General features: G+C 50.4%; 2 protein-coding genes across 8 annotated transcripts; both read right to left on the bottom strand.

The window, feature by feature from the left end:
- Positions 1–1305: 1305 nt before the first annotated feature.
- FITM1 (fat storage inducing transmembrane protein 1) lies at positions 1306–6360 on the bottom strand. Its single transcript, XM_036114690.2, has 2 exons — positions 2327–6360; positions 1306–1943 (listed from the first exon to the last, which is right to left on the bottom strand). The coding sequence occupies exons 1-2, from the start codon at positions 2590–2592 to the stop codon at positions 1331–1333; spliced, it is 879 nt and encodes a 292-aa protein (XP_035970583.1). The 5' UTR covers positions 2593–6360; the 3' UTR covers positions 1306–1330.
- A 135-nt stretch (positions 6361–6495) lies between these two features.
- On the bottom strand, positions 6496–15074 carry DCAF11 (DDB1 and CUL4 associated factor 11). 7 transcript variants are annotated; one of them, XM_036114672.2, is made up of 15 exons: positions 14932–15074; positions 13706–13912; positions 12443–12570; positions 12096–12223; positions 11754–11818; positions 11339–11439; positions 10963–11109; positions 10695–10749; positions 10271–10339; positions 9853–9910; positions 9564–9749; positions 8964–9117; positions 8401–8553; positions 7454–7560; positions 6496–7354 (listed from the first exon to the last, which is right to left on the bottom strand). In XM_036114672.2, exons 2-15 carry the CDS (start codon positions 13858–13860, stop codon positions 7220–7222), a joined length of 1641 nt encoding a protein of 546 aa, XP_035970565.1. In that variant the 5' UTR covers positions 13861–13912; positions 14932–15074; the 3' UTR covers positions 6496–7219. The 7 variants fall into 7 exon arrangements, with proteins under 7 accessions (XP_035970565.1, XP_035970562.1, XP_035970558.1 ...); XM_036114669.2 differs by having other exon boundaries at positions 13706–14073; positions 14932–15071; XM_036114665.2 differs by lacking the exon at positions 14932–15074 and adding an exon at positions 14539–14707 and having other exon boundaries at positions 13729–13912.
- Positions 15075–20827: the final 5753 nt, after the last annotated feature.

The following is a 20827-nucleotide window of genomic DNA, read 5'->3' as shown; positions in this document are numbered from 1 at the left end:
TGTCAACATTCATTCCTGTCTCAGGTACTTTGGCCTTACCGATCCCTTTGCCTGACACACCCTTTCCGCCACCTCGGGTTGTCGTTAGGTTCTCAGCTTAGGTTCTCAGCTTAAATATCACCTCTCCAGAGGGAACTCTCTCCATCATCCTTTATAAAGTACCTCCCTGCCAAGTCTCTATTACAAACCAGCCTGTTGTAGTACATTCATAGCACTGGAGCTCTCTGATATTAGCCAGTTTATTTTGGGGGGATAGTGTGGTTTAGACCAGGGGTTGTTGGCAAACTTTTTCTGTAAAAGGCCAGATAGTAAACATTTTAGGCTCTCGTGGGCCATATGGTGTCTGTAGTAACTACTCAACTCTGCCCTTAGAGCAGGTAAACAGCCATACCTAAATGAATTAGCAGGGCCAGGTTCCAGTAAAACTTTCTCTATGGACACTGGAATTTGAATTCTGTGTAATTTTCACATACCATGATATATTCTTCTTCTTCTTCTTTTTTTTTTTTCAATCATTAAAAATGTAAAAACCTTTCTTAACTCTCAGGCCATACAAAATCTGGCCACAGGAGGGCCGTAGTTGCTGGTCCTCTGTTTAGAGCACAGACAATGGACCCTTACTGCCTGGGTTTATAATCCTGGCTTTGATATCTACTAGCTGTGAACAAGCCACTTAACCTCTGTGCCTCAGTTTTCACAACTGTACAGTAGAAACGTTACCAAACCCACCTGATAGTGGTGGTGTTGTTATGAGGGCTTAATGTCTTGATTTATAGGAAGAGCTTAGAGACACTTAGAATGCTGCCTGAAACATAGTAAAGCGCAAGAGAAGTGTTTGCTGTTATTTGTGAGTTTCTCATCTGCTTCCCCCATTAACCCACCAGCCCCCAAACAGCAGAAACCTTGTCTTCCTTATTCACAAGGCATGGAACTATGCTTGGCTCAATAAATACCTATTAAGTAAGTGTGCCCAGACAGGCAGGCCCTTAAGGAAGGTGGAAGGGGGAATTCAGTGAAGGAGGCAGAAAAAAACAATCAACCAGGCTGGAGACGAAGCACCTGCTCAGCAGGAGTGCTGCCTATACCGACGGGTACTCTTACCTGCTCTGGCATTGCCGGTCCTTGATATCTGAGCCCCCCAGAGAGCTTGAAGTCTGCGAGGACTGGGAGACTTGAAAGGACAGCAGGAAGGATGGAGAGCAAGCAAAGAATGGCTGAGGGACGCGCGCGAGACTGCCTGACTCCCTTCTTACCCTTCCCACCCTTTCTGAGTCCCCCCAACCAAATGATGAGCAGAGCCCGAGGTAGGCCAGGTTTGCCTTTATTTCTTTCAGTTATGCTTGCGGCTGGAGTGGGGCCGAGGAAAGAGCCCGTGGCCCGGGCTCCCTGGAGACCAGGGCTGATGATACCAGCTGCCATAGGTGAGGTACCAGGCAAAGGTGCCCACCGCGGCACCCACCACCTTGTGGGTGTACTGGTGGAAATAGATGACGGTACAGAGCAGCAAGAAGTTCCAGAGGCCCAGCAGCAGCACGTTGAGCAGGAAGACGAGGCGGAGGGGGGCCCCGGCTGGCAGCCCGTGGGCCAGATACTTGGCGAACACTGCGGCTTCCTCAGCCATGAGCAGACAGCAGAAGGTGAGCAGGAAGGTGTGGGAGGAGACGGTGTAGCCCCGCCACTGGTGGCCAGCTGCCAGGCAGCTGCGGCGGTCAGGAAGCTCGTGCAGCAGCAGGCCTTGGGGCAGAGGCTCGAAGCAGGAGCCAGTCAGGTCCTCGATGAGCAGGAAGGCCCGGCCGGCCCCCCGCCACACTGCCGCCCCCACCACCAGCCGGCTCAGGTGCCTGGCGGTCACGGCCACACGCCGCGTAGCCAGGAACACCACCAGCAGCACGAAGCCCCCCAGGAAGGTGCATGTCCAGCCCCATGCCGAATTCACAAATTTTCTGTGGGCACAGAAGAAGGGAGACTAGCTACTGAGACCCGCCTGCGCCCCATCTTCCACCCCATCTGTGTTCCCATCCCTGCTCTGTCCCCTGCCCTACATATCCTCACTGGTTCCCTTCCCCCCCCCGCCCCCCCAGCCACTTAAACCTTGCCGTCTCCTTAGAGGCCCATTCAGCCTTTGAGGAGCCGTATTTCCTCTTCAGCCCTGCTCCTGATTTCCCCTGGACCCTAGGACTCTGTTCCCCTCCCCCTCCTCCCAATTTCTACTCAACCTCTTAGCCTATTTTTAGCGTCCAGACTGGCAGCACGACAGAAGCCTGGAGGAGGGAGCTGGGATCCCAGAGTGCAGGGAGCCGGCGCCCACAGCCTCCAGTGGACTCACATGTTGAAGAAGTTGCCGTGGCTGGCGAAAATAGTCCGAGGGTTGACATGGAACTGCAGAAGGGGCCCAAAGATGACCACTGCTGCCAACCAGGCATGGTAGAGGCGCCGTAAGCAGGGGCTGCCCAGGAGGCGGGCGGCCTGTTCACTTCCAAAGTACAGCAAGGCAGAGGCCACCCAGAGCAGCACCCTGACCAGGCAGCCTAGCAGCGCCCGGATTTGGGCCCCGGCCCCCAGCCCTGCCCCCACCACCGGCCCCCGCTCCATGTTCCCTCCCCTCCCCACTACCCGCTTGCTGTGCCGGGTAGCTGAGGAGGGGCTGATGGGGCCCCCCCTGGACAAGGACGGGCAGTGACAGGTGTGGCAGACACAGGGCAGAGCCCTGGTGGCAGCTGGCAGGCGGGGGAGAGGGGCGGGGGGCAGTAAGGGGCCAGGGTGGAGGGCTGCCACGTCAGCAGGGTCCTAGCTTTGGTTGTGTGTCCTGACAGTGGCCTGTGTCCTTTCCTTTTAGCTCTGTGTCCCCAGCTCCAACCATGTTCGAGTTCATGTTGGAGGGCCAGGCCTGCGGTTCAGTGTTTTGTCCACAGCCTGCCTGGGCCTGCCCATCTATTGGGTCAACCAGTCACCCCCGCCCCACCCCAACCTTACCATGTTTGCTCTGCAGGGAAATCAGGGGTCATGGAGATTCAAACTAACCAACCCTTGGAAGCCATTTAAAAAAAAATCTGTCTGCCTCGTCATCAGTGTGATCCAACCCCTCTCCTAAATTCTGAGCACAAGAGCCCACACTGCAGGATGCACAAGATGGCTGTGCATGGCACCATGTCCAAGTTAGGCTGGGGGGAGCACACCAGCAGGGGTATCCACTTAGGTGCACCATGACCCTAGGGCTTGACCCAGCCCCAGCCCCTGTCTGGTGTGAGGGACTCTGAGTGGCTCTCTGGCCCTATGTAAACTGTGGTGGTTACGTAATGCACAAGACATCAGATCTAAGATGGGACCATTCTTTGGTACGGTTATTACGAAGGCCAACAGATGAAACTCAAGTGTCCTGGGGTGCCTGGGTGGCTCAGTTGGTTAAGTGTCTGCTCAGGTCATGATCCCAGGGTCCTGGGATCGAGTCCCACGTCGGGCTCCCTGCTCAGTGGGGAGTCTGCTTCTCCCTCTGCCTCTGCCACTCCCCCTTCCTATGCACACACTCGCTCTCTCTGTCAAATAAATAAAATCTTAAAAAAAAAGAAATTCAAGTGTCCTGTGGAAGGTGTATTGTATGAGAGATGGTGGTGGCCCAGGCTGGATTTTCAGGACTCCAAAGATTAGGCTCACTGCCACGTGATGGGGGTGGGGGTGGGGGTGACCCTACAAGGAAAATCCCCACCTTGAAGCCCATCAAAACCTTAGGTTGTATCCTCCAACCAGTTACCCTGGGTCCTAAGTCTCACATTGGCCTCCCAGCCTGACCCCTGGGGCTGGAGCCACAAGGCAGAGAGCAACCTACCCAAGGGATGTCCCTGTTATTCAGTAACTGTTCTGAGATCCTTTTTTGTCACCCTTCCTCATTCCTCAGAACTGGTGGTGGGATTTCAGAGTACAGTGGAGGCCCATGAAGTAGTGAAAGGAATGAGCAAGCAAGTACACCTGGGTTCTGAACTGTGTGACTTTGGGAAAATCAACTAATCCTCCTTGGTCCTCAGTGCCCACATCCATAAAACGGTCAAGATGGATTCTTCAATCAGATTCCTTCCAGATCCTAAAGCCCATACTTCAACATAGTTCCTGCTCATGGACCCTAACAGGAAGACCTATAGAACCCCTCACACACCTTTGACAAAAAATTTTTTTTAAAGATTTGATTCCTTTATTTGAGAGAAAGAGAGAGCATGAGTAGCGGGGAGGGGCAAAAGGAGAGGGAGAAGCAGATTCCCTGCTGAGCAGGCTGGATCCCAGGACCCCAGGATCATGACCTGAGCCAAAGGCAGACACTCAACTGACTTAGCCATCCAGGAGCCCCACAAAAAATTTTTCATTGTAATTTTAAATAGTTGCGCAGGACATAATTTCCAATGCATTCTCTCTCTCTCTTTCTTTTAAATATACCCAATGGAATCTAAATACTACAGTGATTATGTATCTTACCATTTTCCATTTAAAAAACATGTGACAAGATCTTAATAGTCAGAAATTATATTTCCATTAGACTTCCCCCACACAAGTTATCCTAATGTTTTTACGCCTGAACGTTTTGTTGATCACACTTGTCTGCCAAAAAAATGTATATAATTTGAAACTTAATTTTTATTTATTTATTTATTTATTTTAAAGATTTTATTTATTTGACAGAGAGCAAGAGAGAGAACACAAGCAGGGGGAGTGGGAGAGGGAGAAGCAGGCTTCCTGTGGAGCAGGGAGCCTGATGCAGGGCTCGATCCCAGGATACTGGGATCATGACCTAAGCAGACGCTTAACAACTGAGCCACCCAGGCGACCCTAATTTTTTTTTTTTAAGATTTTTTAATTTATTTTTTGACAGAGAGAGAGACAGCAAGAGAGGGAACACAAGCAGGGGGAGTGGGAGAGGGAGAAGCAGGCCCCCCGCAGAGCAGGGAGCCCGATGCGAGACTCGATCCCAGCACCCTGGGATCATGACCTGAACAGAAGGCAGACGCTTAACAACTGAGCCACCTAGGCGCCCCAAAACTTAATGTTTTTTTTAACGATTTACCCATTTATCTTAGAGAGAGAGGGCAAGCACACAAGCGGGGGGAGAGGCAAAGGGAGAGGGAGAGTATCCCAAGAAGACTCCTGGGAGATCATGACCTGAGCCAAAACCAAGAGTTGGCTGCTTAATTGACTGAGCCACCCAGGCGACCCTGAAACTTAATTTTTAAGTATTTCCTGTGATCATAAGGCCCTAGAAGTTAAAACATTTTTTTTCTGGATAGATTTCTCATAATAATTGTTAGTAGTACAAAATATATAATTAGTATAGCAAAGATTTCACACATTGTGATGATAATAAACTCAAACTGTATTGGAAATGCAACTCTTAATTAGAAAAATGGATGGTACTTGGGGCCTTGATTAAAGGAGGCTTTGAGGGGCGCCTGGGTGACTCAGTTAGGGGTCTGCCTTCAGCTCAGGTCATGATCTCAGGGTCCTGGGATGGAGTCCCGCATCAGGCTCCTTGCTCAGCGGGGAGTCTGCTTCCCCCTCTGTCTGCCACTCCCTCTGCTTGTGCGCGCTCTCTCTTTCTCCCTCTGACAAATAAATAAATAAAAATCTTTAAAAAAATATAAAAGAGGCTTTGAGGATGTTAATAATTTTAATTTGCTTGTAATTTTGGTGCCCTGGAGGTAATACAGGTTCTGGGTGAGATGGGTGGCATGTCTGGGTTGAAGTGGCAGAAGGGGAACAAGGCGGGCCGGTGGGCAGGGAGACTGGCATGCTAGCTTCACATGAGGCAGACCAGAGCAAAGAGAACACATGTAGGCTGGGCAGCTGGACAATCTATTCTTTTAAAACTACCTGTTTTGCTGTGAAAGAGGTATCCCTTTTACCCCCGGCTGTGTCTTTGAGAACCCCTGGAGGTGTGCATCCTGGTTCGAAAATTGCATTAGGGATAATGAAATGTCATGGGGACGGAGCGATCAGAGCTGGATGTGAAGCCCGACCAACTGCCCTACTGACCACACCACAGCTTTGCTCTGGGGCATGTCGCCTGATCTGTGCACGCTGCCATTTCCTCACCTGTACAAAGTGTGGCTGGGAGGGTGGATGAGGTCCTGGGTGTGAACCACCCAGATGGGGCCCCGAGTCAGTGCCCACCAGGTTCTCTCCGGTTCTGGGCTGCTTCTTCTCATAGACCGGACCAGCGCCAAGGCCATCCCCAGAACAAAGCTGATGTGGGTGTTCCAGGCTCTAATCTAAACTGCGCTTACTTCCTGCTACCTTGATTTCTACTCGCTACAAGTTTCTAAGTTCAGTGAGGGAGTTGTCTGTTGCAGAGCTCAGTTAACAAATGATTTTGGTATTTCTCTTCATCTTGGGGGCATCAAAGGGGGATTTTTCCCCACAGAGAAGCATATCTGAAGGCTTTGTCAAAACTATTTTCTTGAAGGGAGAGGATAAAAGACCTCAGATAGGAAAAAGAGACAGAGACAGACACTGAGCCAGGTTCCCACAGAGAATTTATTGAGGGAGCCAAAGCCAGTGAGAGGACGAAGGAGTCCTAATTCAACATCTCTCCTTGCAGCTGCTGGCCTCCAGCATGAAGGAACAGTCTGGGAGGGAGGGCCTGCCCTGTGTGGGGCCACATGGAGCCTCTCACACCACAGCCTGTCCCACCCCAAAGACCCAGACAGAGAGGGAGAAAACATAATTCCCACCCCAGGAGGGTGCTGAGGACATGCCTTACTCATCCCACCTTCCCCAAAAAGGCTAGAGCTCTAGCCTTCAGGACCTCTGGAATAATGGCCGGGACACCTGGCCTAACTGGCCAGTCTAGTCCTCAACACACAGGCCAGGGCAATGGGCCCAGCTGACAGCTCAGTTCAGACCTGACATCTACTCTAGGAGCTAACACTTACATCCACACATGATTAAAAACACTCAGGACAGTTCTCCTGCTGACAAAGGGCCACACCTCAGATAACAGCAGTCCTTTGGACTCTGGCCAGAGATAGAGAACCAAGCCAACTGGGTGTGAGCGCATGAGGAGACCACTCTGCCCCTTGGGGAGGATCTTCCAGGGCTCAGCGAGGGCCCGAAAGCCTGGGCTTGTGGGTCTCCCTGTCCAATGCCAGTGACTCCCCAAAGGTCTCCCAGAAGGGAGAAAGGCAGGAAGAGGCAGAGAGCTTGTCAGAGGCTCACCCGTGGACGGGGCTGGAGATCAGATCTACTGGGGCGAGGAAAAGGCTGTAGAGGGGTGGGGCACTGGGGCAGGGGCGCGGGGAGGTTCCTCAGACTCTGGCAGGTCGTCCTGGAAGTACTCAGCCTGGCGGTACTGCCAGAGACGCAGGTTGCCGTCCCACTGTGGGGCAGAAGGGGGCAAGCAGTCAGGGGTGCGGCCCCGCCTGGGTCAAAGTCCCGGACACGTGCTGGTCCCCCGCCCCGCCCCTCGCAGCCTCACCGAACTGCTGACGATCTTTTCCTCAAAGGGATGCCAGCTGACGTCACGCACACAGGCCTTGTGGTTGGTCAGCTTCTTCACGATGTGGCCGCTGAGGAGGTCGTACACTGTCCAGGGACGGCCAGAGTGGAGAAGGGGCAGCCAGGGCACCTTCTAAGCACCCCTCACGGTTCCTGAGCTGCACTGCTTATTGCCTCAGGCAACTTCCCCGCTTTCGCAGGGGAGCAACCACACCAGAGGATGCTGCAGTTCCCTTTTCCCCTACCTCGGGTTGAGTGTGCGGCCTAGCAGAGCTTGGGTATCTCTCCCTGGCCCTTAGCTAAATGTCACAGGGTCTACAGTTAAGAAAGCACAATGTGGTTTTAAAGCTCTTTACAGCAGTTTTCTAAGAAACCCACAAGACATGGAAGGCCCCGCAAAAGTGAACAATGGGCTGTCTGCTTAGAGGTCTGAACCTGCTCTTCCGCATCTGGACGGGGGCGCATCTCTCTCTTTCCGAGCGGGGCTCCCTGCGGTGCCTCCCTAGCTATGGCACTGGCTTAGGCTCCTTATAGCTGGAGGTGTGTTTCTGTGTCTTTCTGTACACGCTTCCTGCTTTAGCGGCCACACGGCCCTTACTCCGAGCTGCGGTCTTTTTGTCCCCATGCCCCCCTACCTTTCATCTGCCATCTCTTTCTTTCCTTGACTGGCTACAAAACAGAGCTGAGTGTATTTCTGGCAATCTATTATATTTACTGACTAGAATTCTATGTTCCCTTTCTTAATTTACAATGCTGATGAATACAAGGTTTTCTCTTTCTCTGCCGAAGCCTAACCTGCTCCACGCTAAATTAAATTTCACTCATAGTCACCACTGGGATTTTTACGGCGCTCACCGGTGGTTACAGGTAAAATGCCAAAGACACACTGGTGCCTCTCCCAGGGCCCCGTTCTGATACGATCCTTACCGACCACTTTGCCGGTAGAGCAGCCGCTGTAGATGAACCGCTGGCCGGTGCTATGGGTGGGCGAGAATCGGCAGCGGATGAGGGTGTGCAGCACCCCATGGCCCCGGTAGGTCATCAAGGAGCTGTCCCCTGGGAGCTTCAGTTTCCGCCAGGCTGGGAGGGATGCACATAGAGCCCTAGATTAGGGAGCCTGGATTCTCCTGTACCATTAGTCCTGAGCAAAGACCGATGCTCACCGATGGCCACCTTTTCAATCCCCAGTGGGTGGCTCTTTCTCCACCTAATATTCACCAACACGGCTCTGCTGGTTGTGAAGATACTGAAATGCTTTTGTCTTAGTTGGTTCTGAGTGATCCCCAGCCCCCAGCCCTGGGAACCCCCGACTCTCCCCACCATTTGACAAACACAGAGTTAACACCTGGCAAGGGGGCGTGGTGGGGGAGGACCCGAGGCTATAGTCACATCCACTGTGCCCATGCCAGGCCTTACCAGGGGTCAGATATCTGAACTGCCACCCCTGACTCTTTACTCCCCGGATCTTGGGTTCTCCCTTCTCCGCTCACCTTTTTTGGGCACCTGCTGCCAGCGGTAGTCCCAGTTTTGCTGTGTGGCAGCCTGCCGTGAGGCCTCCATGCCTTCCCGACTAGAAAAGCGTCGGATGTCCCAGAGCTTGATGGTCTGGTCTTTGGAGTTGGAGATGAGATAGCGGGCATCACCCTGTGAATCCCCAGATGGATGACAAGCTGTCAGAGCTTGTGAACACTGGTGTCTGTCCCTCTAGGTCTGCTTCTCCAGATGAGAGGTAAGAATGCCAGTCCTCTGACTTACCTTGCCTCTTTCTTCATCCAGGCGAGCTCGTCACAGGTTTTTCTACCATAGAACCCACCCCCTGGCTAGGTTTCCCCTTCTTTGCCCAGGGCACTGGCTGGGCCTCCAATTCTATCCTGGATTAATTGTCTTTCCTTCTACAGAAAGCCCTGCCCTGATCCGTGAGGACTGATGAATACAGAAGGATCTCATGTTTCTTGGCTTAAGCCCCTTCCCTAAACTCCAGCTCTTGCAAACCTGAACTAATAAGGAGCTTGGGGAGTTCCCACGCTCAGCCCCCTTGACTGCTCCTGGACACCTGTAACCTGGCCGTGCAGGTCTGCTTCCCTGCCCACCTTGCTGTCAATGAAGGTAATGCCATCCTGGTGTCCAGCCAGTGCACCCACAGGCTTGGGGTCGTCCTCCCGCATGGTGCGTCGATCCCACACTTTGCAGATGGCATCATCACCCCCAGAGAACAGGATCTGGGAGCTTATGTCAGCAAAGGCCACTGCGTTCACATCATCCTCATGGGACTCAATCTAGGGAAGCAGGAAGCCAGAATACCTAGGACCTCTCTCTCTCTCGGTCTTCTAATAGGCCACGGACCAGGAGGCAGAGGCTCTGAGTCTCAGGAGCAAATACCTGAAGGGTGCGCCGGTTCTGTTCTCGATCAAAGACATAGAGACAGCCATCATTGGCCCTGAAAGGGAAGGCACAAAGAGGGTCCTAGAGCCAGAACTGAGAGGACCAATGCTACGTATGCTCTGGAGAGTCCCTGTTGCAAAGTCCCGCTGAGGGGCAAGCCCTGGTCTCTTTTTCCACAGGAGGTGGGAGAAAAGTTAGCTATGTTTGCAAGGAGGTTTGAGACCCTCCATCTCATGCTGGGGAAACGGTGAGCAAGAGGTGAAGCAGTTCGTAAACGCTGACCTTGGGAAAGGGCTGGCTGTTCTCCATAGCTGCCTGGATAGCAGTGTCCAGTACAGTCTCTGTGAGATCAGAGCTGGTCTCCGGGAGGACTCCTAGCTCACTGATTAAGGGCTACATCCCCTACCGTACTCACCCTCCTAGCACTTCCCGTCCATCTGAGGAGACAGCAATGGAAAAGACTGCAAAGCGACGCTCGTCTGGCCTGAAAAGAGCAAAGAAGGAGCTGGATTAAGTGGACCTCCCTCAGCCTCTGTTAATCTACACAGAATCGGATGAGGGTTGTAAGGCGTACTTCTGAGGGGAAAAAGAAGTCCTGCCAACACGTCCCAGAATGTGAGTCACCTCCATGAGAACCCCGAAATAATCCTGCAACCATCTATTTTACCCTGGTCCTCTGGCTGACAAGGATGGGTGCCTTCCCTCCCAGGGATCCACAGAGAGACACTTGCAACCAGTGTACTTTTCCCTCTAAGCAGGAGTTCCAGTTCACGAGGTTTGCTCCTGGAGAGCCTTCCTTGAGAAGTTTCTGATGAGTCTGCCCAGAGGGAAGCCAGTACCTTAGATCCAGGGCAGTGTGAGTGTCTCCCTCCCCGTAGATGTTGCAGATATGAACTAAGAGAGGCAAGAGAAACAAGGTATCTTTCAGGGCTGGGGGAAGGAGGGTGGAAGTGAAGCTAGGCAGGAAACGGAACAAAGGGCAAGGGTGTCAGACCCTGGGAGTGATCTTCCCAGGAGAAGGCGTGGAGTCCTGGCACAGAGGACATGGGCATTTGGAGGCTTCAGGTCCTGGGCTGGAGAGCCAGTGGAATTCTTGGGCATACTCACTGTAATCAGACCAGCTGGAGTATAGGAAGTGGTTGCCATCAGGGGTGAAGGCCACATCCAGGACGCTCCAGCCCACGTCCCGGGCCTTGATGCTCTTGAATTTATGAAAGCGGCCGTACCGGCAGTCATACAGTCGGATCGTCTGGTCTGGGTAAGTGGGGATCAGGCAGAATTAGGGAACCCCCTCCTTGCATCCTCTCTAGATCTGACCTCCTTCCTCTGTACGTCTGTGGAATCTTCCCTTGATCATGGGAAACGTGTTCTGGCTAAGCATCCCTAACCCAGGGTCTGAGTTCCCTGGGTCTGAGGCTTGCTAGTCTCCGTCAGGGTGTATGTTCCTTGTTCTGGGGCACTTTGTAGGACCAGGGTCTGGTACCTTGACAAGCAGACATGAAGATCTGACCATCTTTGCTGTAGATGCCGCAGAAAGCCTTCTGAGAGTAGGTATCAGTGAAGCCCAGATCATTGGGCAAGAAGCTGGGAAAGCAGAGGGAAAGTGAAGGTAAAGGGAGCAGAGGACGAGGAACGTCCCGGTTAGCAGAATCCTAACAGAGCTGGGTGTGAGTACAAGGGTGGACTTCCCTTTTGGCTTGGGGTACGATCCCTTCTCTTTCATTCATTCAATCGTCCTCTCAATTTCTACACTTTTCCAGTTTGTTTCCTCTCAAGCTTCGACCCCATTCGACCTAACTTTAATATCCCTGAGGATCCTCTTAACACCTGTCCCTTCAACATTTAAGGGATAAGACCTATCTGGCCCTTAGAGTCTCTCCACCAAGCCCCATACTCACTGAGACATCATTCGAGACCGTTCTCCAAGGGAGAAGCTTCCCCGGTGGCAGAGGCCCCGTTCTCTCTAAAGGAAGGGATTGGGGAATATTGCTAGCAGAAACGGAGGGCCACTTCAGCCGCACCAAGCCCCCTCCTCCAAAGATATTGCTCTTGCTACAGAAACGGACACCGCACACACTCGTAAGTCCCACCAAATGCTGATGCAGGCTGGCTAAGCACTCTCCAGCTCCAGCACTTGAGGCTTCCTTGGAAGGTTTACTTTCCTCTCCTCTGGGGCAGGGAGAGCTTCTGGCTACCTCGAGAGGCCTGCTGCCAGGCTGGTTGGAGGTGGAGAGGCTTACCTGGTGCAGCATCTGAGGAAAGCTCTGCTCCTGGGCTGCCCGCCTGAGCCCCAGCCGCCCTGTGGCCAATTCCACTTGGGTCTTGATCTCATTGCATTCCAGCTCCCGGGTGTCAGGGGTTGCATCCACTGTGAGTACCAAGGAGAAGTTCCACCCTAGGTCTTCCAGCCCCAGAACTATGCTCCCGCCAGCTATGCAGCTGAATAGACTGGGGCTGCAGAGACTCCCTCGTTCCCTGAACTATCTCACCTTCTTTCAACTTCACCTACTGTTCTTGCAAAAAACAGAAAAAGGGTTTTTAATGAAAGTCTTCCAATGTTAGGGTCTCAGTCTGCCTTTCCTCTTACCGGGTGGGTTGTATCGGTCCCCGAGACGACCATCCCAGGCACTGTCATGCTCTTCCTCCGAGTCCGAGAGGGCCTGGATGAGTTGTAAATTTGCTGCACCTCCGCCCTGCACCAACCTCACTTGGCCTCTGTGGAGAGATGCCCATGATAAAAGGGAGGATCCCTTCCCCAAGCCAACCAAATTCAGAGTCAATGGCTATTCAGCTCTTAGACTACCTACTCCTCAAACCCTCATACTGTCCCCATTTTGAAGTTTCAGGCTGACTAGACCTTGGCTGTTATTTTCAGTCTCCTATAAAACATGGTAGGAAATGAATTTTCATGCTTATAGCAGATGTAGAGAACACCAACATTCCATGGAGGCTGACAGACCTACTCAGTTGACCTCCTAGAGGGCTAAATATTCGGAGAGCATTTCCTTTTGAGCCTCTGCCTGAGGAGTCCAGCATAGAACACAGTATTCTAAAGGAATCCCCAGGCTTGTCTTCTGCCCAAGAAGCCACAGCTAAGAAACAGAGTCAAATGGCACACCTTTCCAGTCAATTATGGGTGGTGGTCACTTTCCTCAAAGCATTCTTTCCTCAAGAACAGGGTTAGAGTTAGGTTAATTTATTTTTTTTTAAAAGATTTTATTTATTTTTATTTATTTATTTGACACAGAGAGAGAGACAGCTAGAGAGGGAACACAAGCAGGGGGAGTGGGAGAGGGAGAAGCAGGCTTCCCGCCGAGCAGGGAGCCCGATGCGGGGCTCGATCCCAGGACCCCGGGATCATGACCTGAGCCGAAGGCAGACGCCCAACGACTGAGCCACCCAGGCGCCCCTAGAGTTAGGTTAATTTAAACTTGTTTTTCAAGTAAATCCACATGGCTTCATATCACATGTCAGTAACTTCTCCACAGTTCAACACCCATCTCCCCAGCTCTTCTCCTTACCCCCCACATTACGCCTTTTCCATCACAGTAACGTTTTCATTTTTTTTACTTACTTGGGAAATAGATTACACTTGTGTAGTCTTAGCTAGAGAGGCCCTCCTGAACAGTCCATTCAAACACAAAAGCGAATTGTCTTCATGACCCTCCCTAATTAAGAACTACTCTTATTGGGCATTGAGCTGAGTGCCATGAGTGTCCAGAAGGGAAGCTCAAACAGAACAGCTGGTCTGGGCTAATCCCATTCCCTATCCTCTGTAACCTCCCTGCCTGGAGTTGGGATCAAGGGACTGTGGTGGTCCCTGGTGGGGACACATCAGAGGGTAAGTTACCTGCGGAGGAGATAGGCCAGTACCTGGGCCAGATCCACATCTTCATCCTCCTCTTCTTCTTCCTCGCTCCGACGCAGGCTAGCCCCTCTTCGGGGCAAGCCCTCGGAGGGGTCTCCGGACCCAGTTCCTGCACTGCTGCTGTTCCGTGATCCCATCTTCTGGTCACAGCATCATTAGGTCCTGTGCAGGGACTCCTCCTGTCACCTCCTTGGGTTTGGTGAAAGCAAAGCCTGCTCTAGAAACACCAGGGTCTCCCCAGATAGAGCGGTAGCTATCTCTTGGAGTGCGACCCTTCCTAGAGACTGAAATCCCTTCTCTGTAGCCTGTGACAATTCCCAAGGCTTCAGGAACACAAACCTTCCCCAATCCTGTGAAGCAAAAAAAAATCAGAGAGTGAAGCTTAGGGCGCTACCCTAGTTCACCAATGAGAATCCTTTGAAGAGGAATTTCTCAGTTTTCTACCTCAAACTCACCTATCAAAGTCCCTGGAGGGGTGGGTGGGTGAATTCCCAGGTAACCTCTCTGGCCGACCAATCAAAACCCCTCGCGGAAGAAAGCGCCTCATTAGCTTATCTTATCTAGCCAATCAGAAGCCTTAGGGCTCTGAGACCCCCCGACGCCCCCCCTTACCGACCAATCAGAGCGCTCCTTTGCGAAAGCCAGCAGCAGCGTCAACCAATGAAGTAAGAATTCGGCCTAACACCCCCTCCTTTCTCGCCTCACGCCCACGTGGTGTGCCGGGGGTGTGTACGCCAAGTGGGGGAGGCAGGGGGGAAGCCGAGAAGCCCCTCCCACTGAAGCCGGCGGTTACTGCCCCGCGCGAGACCACCCACCAGCCAGGAGCGGTCGCAGGACCCGCAGCGGCGCGAGGCCTTGTTTACACCGACGGAGGCCGCGGCGCTGGCCAACCGCTCCTCCGTCACGCGCCTCCTTCGTCATGCATCTCCTGGCTTCCCGGCCGGAGGACTGCGAACGTCACGCGTTGCCTCTGACGGCCCCGCCCCCTTGGCCAGCTAACTGGACAGCTGAGAACAGTGATAGACAGGTGGGCGGGAGAAAGTGCGTGAGGGATGGGAGGGGAGGAGAAAGCGCGCGACCGAGGAGGGGCGTTTGCTCCCAGTGGGGAGGAGTAAGTGGGGAACCGGCTGTTTCCTGAATCAGAGACAACAGAACTACGCTTAATGGGTGAGGGGCGGGGCTTACAAAAGAAATTGGTGGTTCGCTACCTGGAGGTATCTTTAGCGAAGGATGCAATTTCCTGTCGGCCCCTCAAGTTGTTTTGGCTTCGCAATTTCCAGACGATCTCTAAGGGCCTCTCTTTCTCCTCCCCCCCCCGCCCCCCGGTTTCAGCCTTCCTTTATTTTGCTGGCTGCAGCTTCTGTCGGTCCTGCCCTAAGGGATGACCGGCGCTTTTGGGGTGTGTTCACGTCACAGATGGGGATCCAGTCCTCCACACCCTCCCTTCCGGGTTTAGCTTCCGGAAGCCTTGTTTTGTGGGGACTGCCCTTTCTAGACCACTCCTTAGCTGCTTTGGCAACTTTTTAGATGACCCCTGGATTCCTTCTGCGGTCTTTGCAGACGCTCCCTAATACACGCAGGGTCTTTAGGGGCCTTTCCGGTTCCGTCTGTTGTCCTTAACGCCCCTCCGCTCTCCGGGATTTGTAGACCTTCCCTAGACCCTCGGTTTTTGGCGGGCCTCTCAGCTTCGGGCCACTTGTCCGGGGAGTGCACGAGTGCCGCCTCGTACCTCCTCCGGGTTTATGAGTAACCCGCTGAGTCCAAGGCCAGGTCTTGCCACGTCTCGGGATCCTTTCCTAGGCTGGAGGTCGAGTGACCTCGCCGCGCCGAGTGCAAAAGCCCTGGTGCAAAGGCACCTCAGCGCCTCCAGTCCACACTCTTAGAAGTGTTGCGAGCTCTCCCAAGGGCACTCTAAGATCAGGGATGGGTGCGAGGGCGCTTAGTTCCCCTGGGCTCTCCTGCCGCTCACCCTCCCTGGGAGGGCGAGGGTGTGGTCAGACCGGGGCGCTTCTTCGTCTCCAGACATCTAGAGCCGAGCTTACCGTCTCTGGTCACTAGAGCTGGCCTCATATGGGCGTGCGATCTGTGCAGGGCTCTGCGCTTAGAAGAGCCCCATGTTTGGTTTAATGTCCTGCTATCGCCGTATGAAATTCTTAATATTTGAACCAGCACCCCGCATTTTCGTCTTGCTCTGGGCTCTACTAATTATGTAGTCGGTTCTGCCGGTCACCCACCTCTCATGGTCAGGTAACTTACTGTCAGTTTCCCTGTGACATTTATTGAGACCTTAGAATTCTGTGGTTTCTGGGTTATCCAGCCTGGAAAATCTGAAATCATTAAAACAAACAAAATCTTTCCCTCCTGTTTGCCCTTTAAATACAGTTCTTCGAGTCTTATAGATTCTTTAATTAGTTGAAGGTGTTTTCACCGTCACCACCCAAAATCAAATTTTCATTACTTCTTGCCTCTCCTAGTTGATCTGCTGGAAATATTTTTCTCCAATAGCATTTAGTTCTTAACCTACAAGTGGTTTTCAGTATTGTTATTGTTTCAAATACAAACTTCCAAACCTGGTTGTCTATTTTTTTTTTTTTAATCAGCCTCATTTTATGTTACTTCTGCCAAGCAAATATGCTCATAAAGTCTGTGCTGTTTCCACCTTTGCACTTTCCCAGGAGAATTTCTTATCTGGGGGAAAATTTGTCTCTATCAGTGGACTCCCTTATGACCCAGTGGCACCACTTCAGGAATCTAGCTGGGACCTATATGCTAAATCTAGCCTTAAGATTTATGTTCAGCATAGCAATTAGTGATAATAGTAAAACACTGGAAACAAATAGGCCCAATATACTACAGTACTGGTGGATATTGGTTATATAAATTAAGATCCATATGGTAGACACAGACATATCATTAGAATGATGCAGTCTTCTATTTTTATGCCATGGGAAATTGTGCAAGTTTCATTGGTCGGTTTTTTATTTTTATTTTATTTTATTTTTTTAAAGATTTTATTTATTTATTTGACAGAGAGAGACACAGCGAGAGAGAGAGAGAGAGAGCACAAGCAAGGGGAGTGGGAGAGGGAGAAGCAGGCTTCCCGCGGAGCAGGAAGCCCGATGCGGGGCTCGATCCCAGGACTCTGGGATCACGACCCGAGCCGAAGGCAGATGCCCAACGATTGAGGCACCAGGCGCCCCGGTAGGTTTTTTTAAAAAGATGGTCAGTTCTTCTGGTGGCATGTTGTGATGGATGCAAAAATAATACGGTTTCAGTTCCCCATTAAAAAGGTCTAAAAAGGGGTGGCTGGGTGGCTCAGTCATTAAGCGTTTGCCTTCGGCTCAGGTCATGATCCCGGGGTCCTGGGATCGAGCCCTGCATCGAGCCCTGCATCGGGCTCCCTGCATCGGGCTCCCTGCTCGGCGGGAAGCCTGCTTCTCCCTCTCCCACTCTCCCTGCTTGTGTTCCCTCTCTCGCTGTGTCTCTCTCTATCAAATAAATAAATAAAATATTTTTTAAAAAGGTCTAAAAAATCCAGGTTCATTATGTCATTAAACAAATAATAAAATGGGGAAGGCCTTGCATGAACTAATGACAAAGGTATAGTATGAACAAAGCATGACCTGAGCCACCCTGGCACCCCTATAATACTTTTTAAATGTATATGAGCATTTATATCTTAGGATATACTATGTGTTCCCTTGAAAGAAAATAGCTTTTCTTTTAAAATAATTATAATTAAGTCATTTTGAGAAACTCTATTGACCTTCCCTGTCATGATTTTGAAATTTGGCATGTTGCTTGGTGACATTTTGTAAAGTGCTTTTCATTTGGGCAGCGTATGCTTTTCCCAGCTACACTTGAAGCCACTTAAAGCCACAAAGAGCTTTTCTACCTTTTGCACCCATTTTAGGACCTGTTCTAGTGATTGCTAAGTAAATGTCAGCTAGTTGACTTTCTGTCTGACCCGCCTCTGGCTGTTTCCTCCTCATTAGCATCTCCACTAGAGGGCGGGCTAGGCTAGAGAGGAGAAGAGAGCACCTTTTTCCTTTTCTGGCTAACCCTGTCCTCCCTTTCCCCCACCCCACCTTCCAGCCTGGCGACTGCGCAAAGCTTCTGGGACACGTATCCATCTCTGGGCTACACAAGGGAAACTTCTGTCTTCTGAAGTGACTGATGACACGTGTTTATATATTATCTTCTTGTAGCCCGCTGTGTAGAAGGAAAGGGGGAAGTATGCTAATTTACCCGGGACTTCAAATCTGTTGACTGTAAAGCAACTGAGTAATTATGGGATTTCTAATACTCTCATGGCCTGTGTCCTTGAGAACCAGATTTTTTTTTTTTTTGTGTGTGTGGCGGATAGGAGGTACAGATGTGATACAGAAGACGTTAAAAACCCTTTAGCCAGGAATTTGGGTAGGAGCTATCAGTATGAACTCTTGAGGTGATTTACTATCCCTATCCATTGAAAAGATCTAGAAACAATGGACCAATCTTATAGCAATGTACACTCCTACCACTTAGATCTTAAAATACCATTTCCCATGGAAAGCAACCAGAGTTTGAAGAAATGGCTGATTCCAGGTCTGGGGCAGGAAATGTACAAGGTGAACCTGAACAACTTATCAGATAGCAAGAAGCCAGGAAACACTATCAGGGTAATGTCAAAAGGACTCAGAGGCCAAGTTCTCAGGCCAAAGTTGGGACAATTTGAGCATTAAAAGGATAATTTAATAAACATTAAATATGTTTAAATCCATGAGTTCATAATGGGGTGTGAGTGTGTCACTAATTGTTCACCCTTTTGCAGGATGATAGGAAACCAAATCATTATAGTGAAGATGATAAACATAGGAAAAGAATCCATTATCTTGCTGTTTTTCTATGAACTGTATCAGAGGGTAATGAAATAGAAGATGAAGGGATTTCTTTTTTTTTTTTTTAAGATTTTATTTATTCATTTGAGAGAGGAAGCGCGTGAGCAGGAGCAGGGGGAAGAGGCAGAGGGAGAAGCAGACTCCCCACTGAGCCGGGAGCCCCAGGACCTGGAGATCATGACCTGAGCCGAAGGTAGACGCTTAATTAACCATCTGAGCCACCCAGGCACCCCTGAAGGGATGTCTTTTTGTAAAACTATTCCAACAATTATGACAGAATTTGGATAAGACTGTTTTGAAATCCCTAGTAAATTAATGAATCTAGGCATTGAGCATCTAGGTCTGGATGCTTCAATGGTTAAATTGAGGGAAAAGAAAGGAAGACTGAAAGAAACTTCAAAAGCAAATGAAATTTTTTTTTTTTTTTTTTAAAGATTTTATTTATTTATTTGACACAGAGAGAGAGAGAGAGAGAGAGGAATCACAAGCAGGCAGAGTGGCAGGGAGTGGCAGAGGGAGAAACAGGCTTCCCGCGGAGCAGGGAGCCCGATGTGGGACTCGATCCCAGGACCCTGGGATCGTGACCTGAGCCGAAGGCAGACGCTTAACGACTGAGCCACCCAGGCGCCCCAAAAGCAAATGAAATTCTTAAAAATGGGCAAAGCTGAACTATAATGGCCAAAGATCCACATTTGGATGATAAAACTACAAAAATAAAATCAAAGGACATGATTATCAGACACCATAGTACCCATTTATGCCAGGAAGGAGGGGCTGTGATAAAGACGAAGAACCCAGCGAGGGGGGTGGGGGAACTTTGGGTGTCTGCCAAGTTCTGTTTCTTTCTCTGGGTGATGGTTTAAAGGGTGTTCACTTTCTGTTAAGAGTTTATTAAACTATACCTTTGTTTTTCATGGTTTTCTGTACCTGTGTTTTATTTTAAAATAAAAAGGTTGGGGACGCCTGGCTGGCTCAGAAGAGTATGCAACTCTTGATCTCAGGGTTGAGTTCAAGCCCCACATTGGGTATAGAAATTACTTAAATAAATAACTTAAAAATAAAATAAAAAGGTTAAAATGTGTTAACTGTATTTTATCATGTGTCTGCAGCTGCAGGGCATGCAGCCCAATTTTATTCTAATCATCGAAATCATTTTTAAGGCTCATACCTTCACATCACTGAGCATTTAGATACCAGGAGGGGCCTGGAACCCCAGTTCCCTGCCTTTTTCCTGGAGGGACTTCTTTCCAAACCTATTTTTTTCTGCCCTAAATTTTATTTACATTGTTCATCTTCTTCTTAATCTGTAGAGTCAGGAATATATGATATAGGCTTCTGGGGCCTCCTCTAATCAATATAGAGTGGAAAGGTGAGAGCAGCTAACATATAGTCAGTCAGTGGCATAGTTCTGAGTGACCCTTTTAATCCCCCTAACAGCACTGAGGTGCAGGCACATCCCCATTTTACAGATGAAGACACTCAGAGGCACCCTGACGCTGTGTGCCTAACATCAGTGCTATGCTGCCTCTGATCCTATTCTCAGTTATCACATGCTGTTCATGAAGCTGAGGATTTGGCGATATATTTTTAAGTATAATAGACTCCATTGCTAACTGTGTTTTAGCACTTGATCCACTCTGACCTTAGATTCTTTTCTGCCTACACATTGTAGCTGGTTATTGGCTGTTCTCTATGAACCACTTGGAGTTTCCTCCTCCAGTGTTTTGTTTTCAGGCCATTCCCAGTAATTCCATCTTGGTGAAGTTTATTCTCATTTTCTGGGTACAGACTTCCATCTTACCAAGCTCAGTTTATACATTCACTCAGCCTGATTCGGATCAGAGGCAAAGCTTTCCCTCATCTGATGCCCCTGATTTATGGATGATCATCACTCTCTGTGGTTTCCCTCTAAAGCTGATTTCTGAGGATTTAGGCCAAGGCCTTGCCACTTAAACTATGGTCCCCGGACCAGCAGCATCAGCATCAATTAGGAGCTTGTAAGAGAAACAGAATCTTCCAGCCACTCCAGACTTGCTGAACGAACATTTTATCAAGATCCCCAGGGGATTCATATGCACTTTAAAGTTTGAGAAGCACGGAATAGGGGCCATCTAAAGTCCTTATAGTTCTACAAGCCTATGCTGCTAAGAGAGATGTCTATGCAGTTACCGTTTACCCTTGGCTGTACTGTTAGCTCTGTGGGCTTGGGCAATGACTTGACCTC

The sequence above is a fragment of the Halichoerus grypus genome, chromosome 8 (genome assembly GCF_964656455.1).
Source record: "Halichoerus grypus chromosome 8, mHalGry1.hap1.1, whole genome shotgun sequence".
Taxonomy (NCBI): Eukaryota; Metazoa; Chordata; class Mammalia; order Carnivora; family Phocidae; genus Halichoerus; species Halichoerus grypus.
This window is presented reverse-complemented; position numbering and strand designations above follow the sequence as displayed.

What these genes read in the sequence shown, in the direction of transcription:
- FITM1 (XM_036114690.2), bottom strand. Translation starts at nt 2,592, where the DNA reads ATGGAGCGGGGGCCGGTGGTGGGGGCAGGGCTGGGGGCCGGGGCCCAA. An exon ending in CACGGCAACTTCTTCAACAT is followed by an intron (nt 1,944 to 2,326) that starts GTGAGTCCACTG and finishes CTGTGCCCACAG; the next exon opens with AAAATTTGTGAATTCGGCAT.
- DCAF11 (XM_036114665.2), bottom strand. Translation starts at nt 14,644, where the DNA reads ATGACGAAGGAGGCGCGTGACGGAGGAGCGGTTGGCCAGCGCCGCGGC. An exon ending in AAGATGTGGATCTGGCCCAG is followed by an intron (nt 12,571 to 13,728) that starts GTACTGGCCTAT and finishes ATCTCTCCACAG; the next exon opens with AGGCCAAGTGAGGTTGGTGC. An exon ending in CTCTACCGGCAAAGTGGTCG is followed by an intron (nt 7,561 to 8,400) that starts GTAAGGATCGTA and finishes GTCCCTGGACAG; the next exon opens with TGTACGACCTCCTCAGCGGC.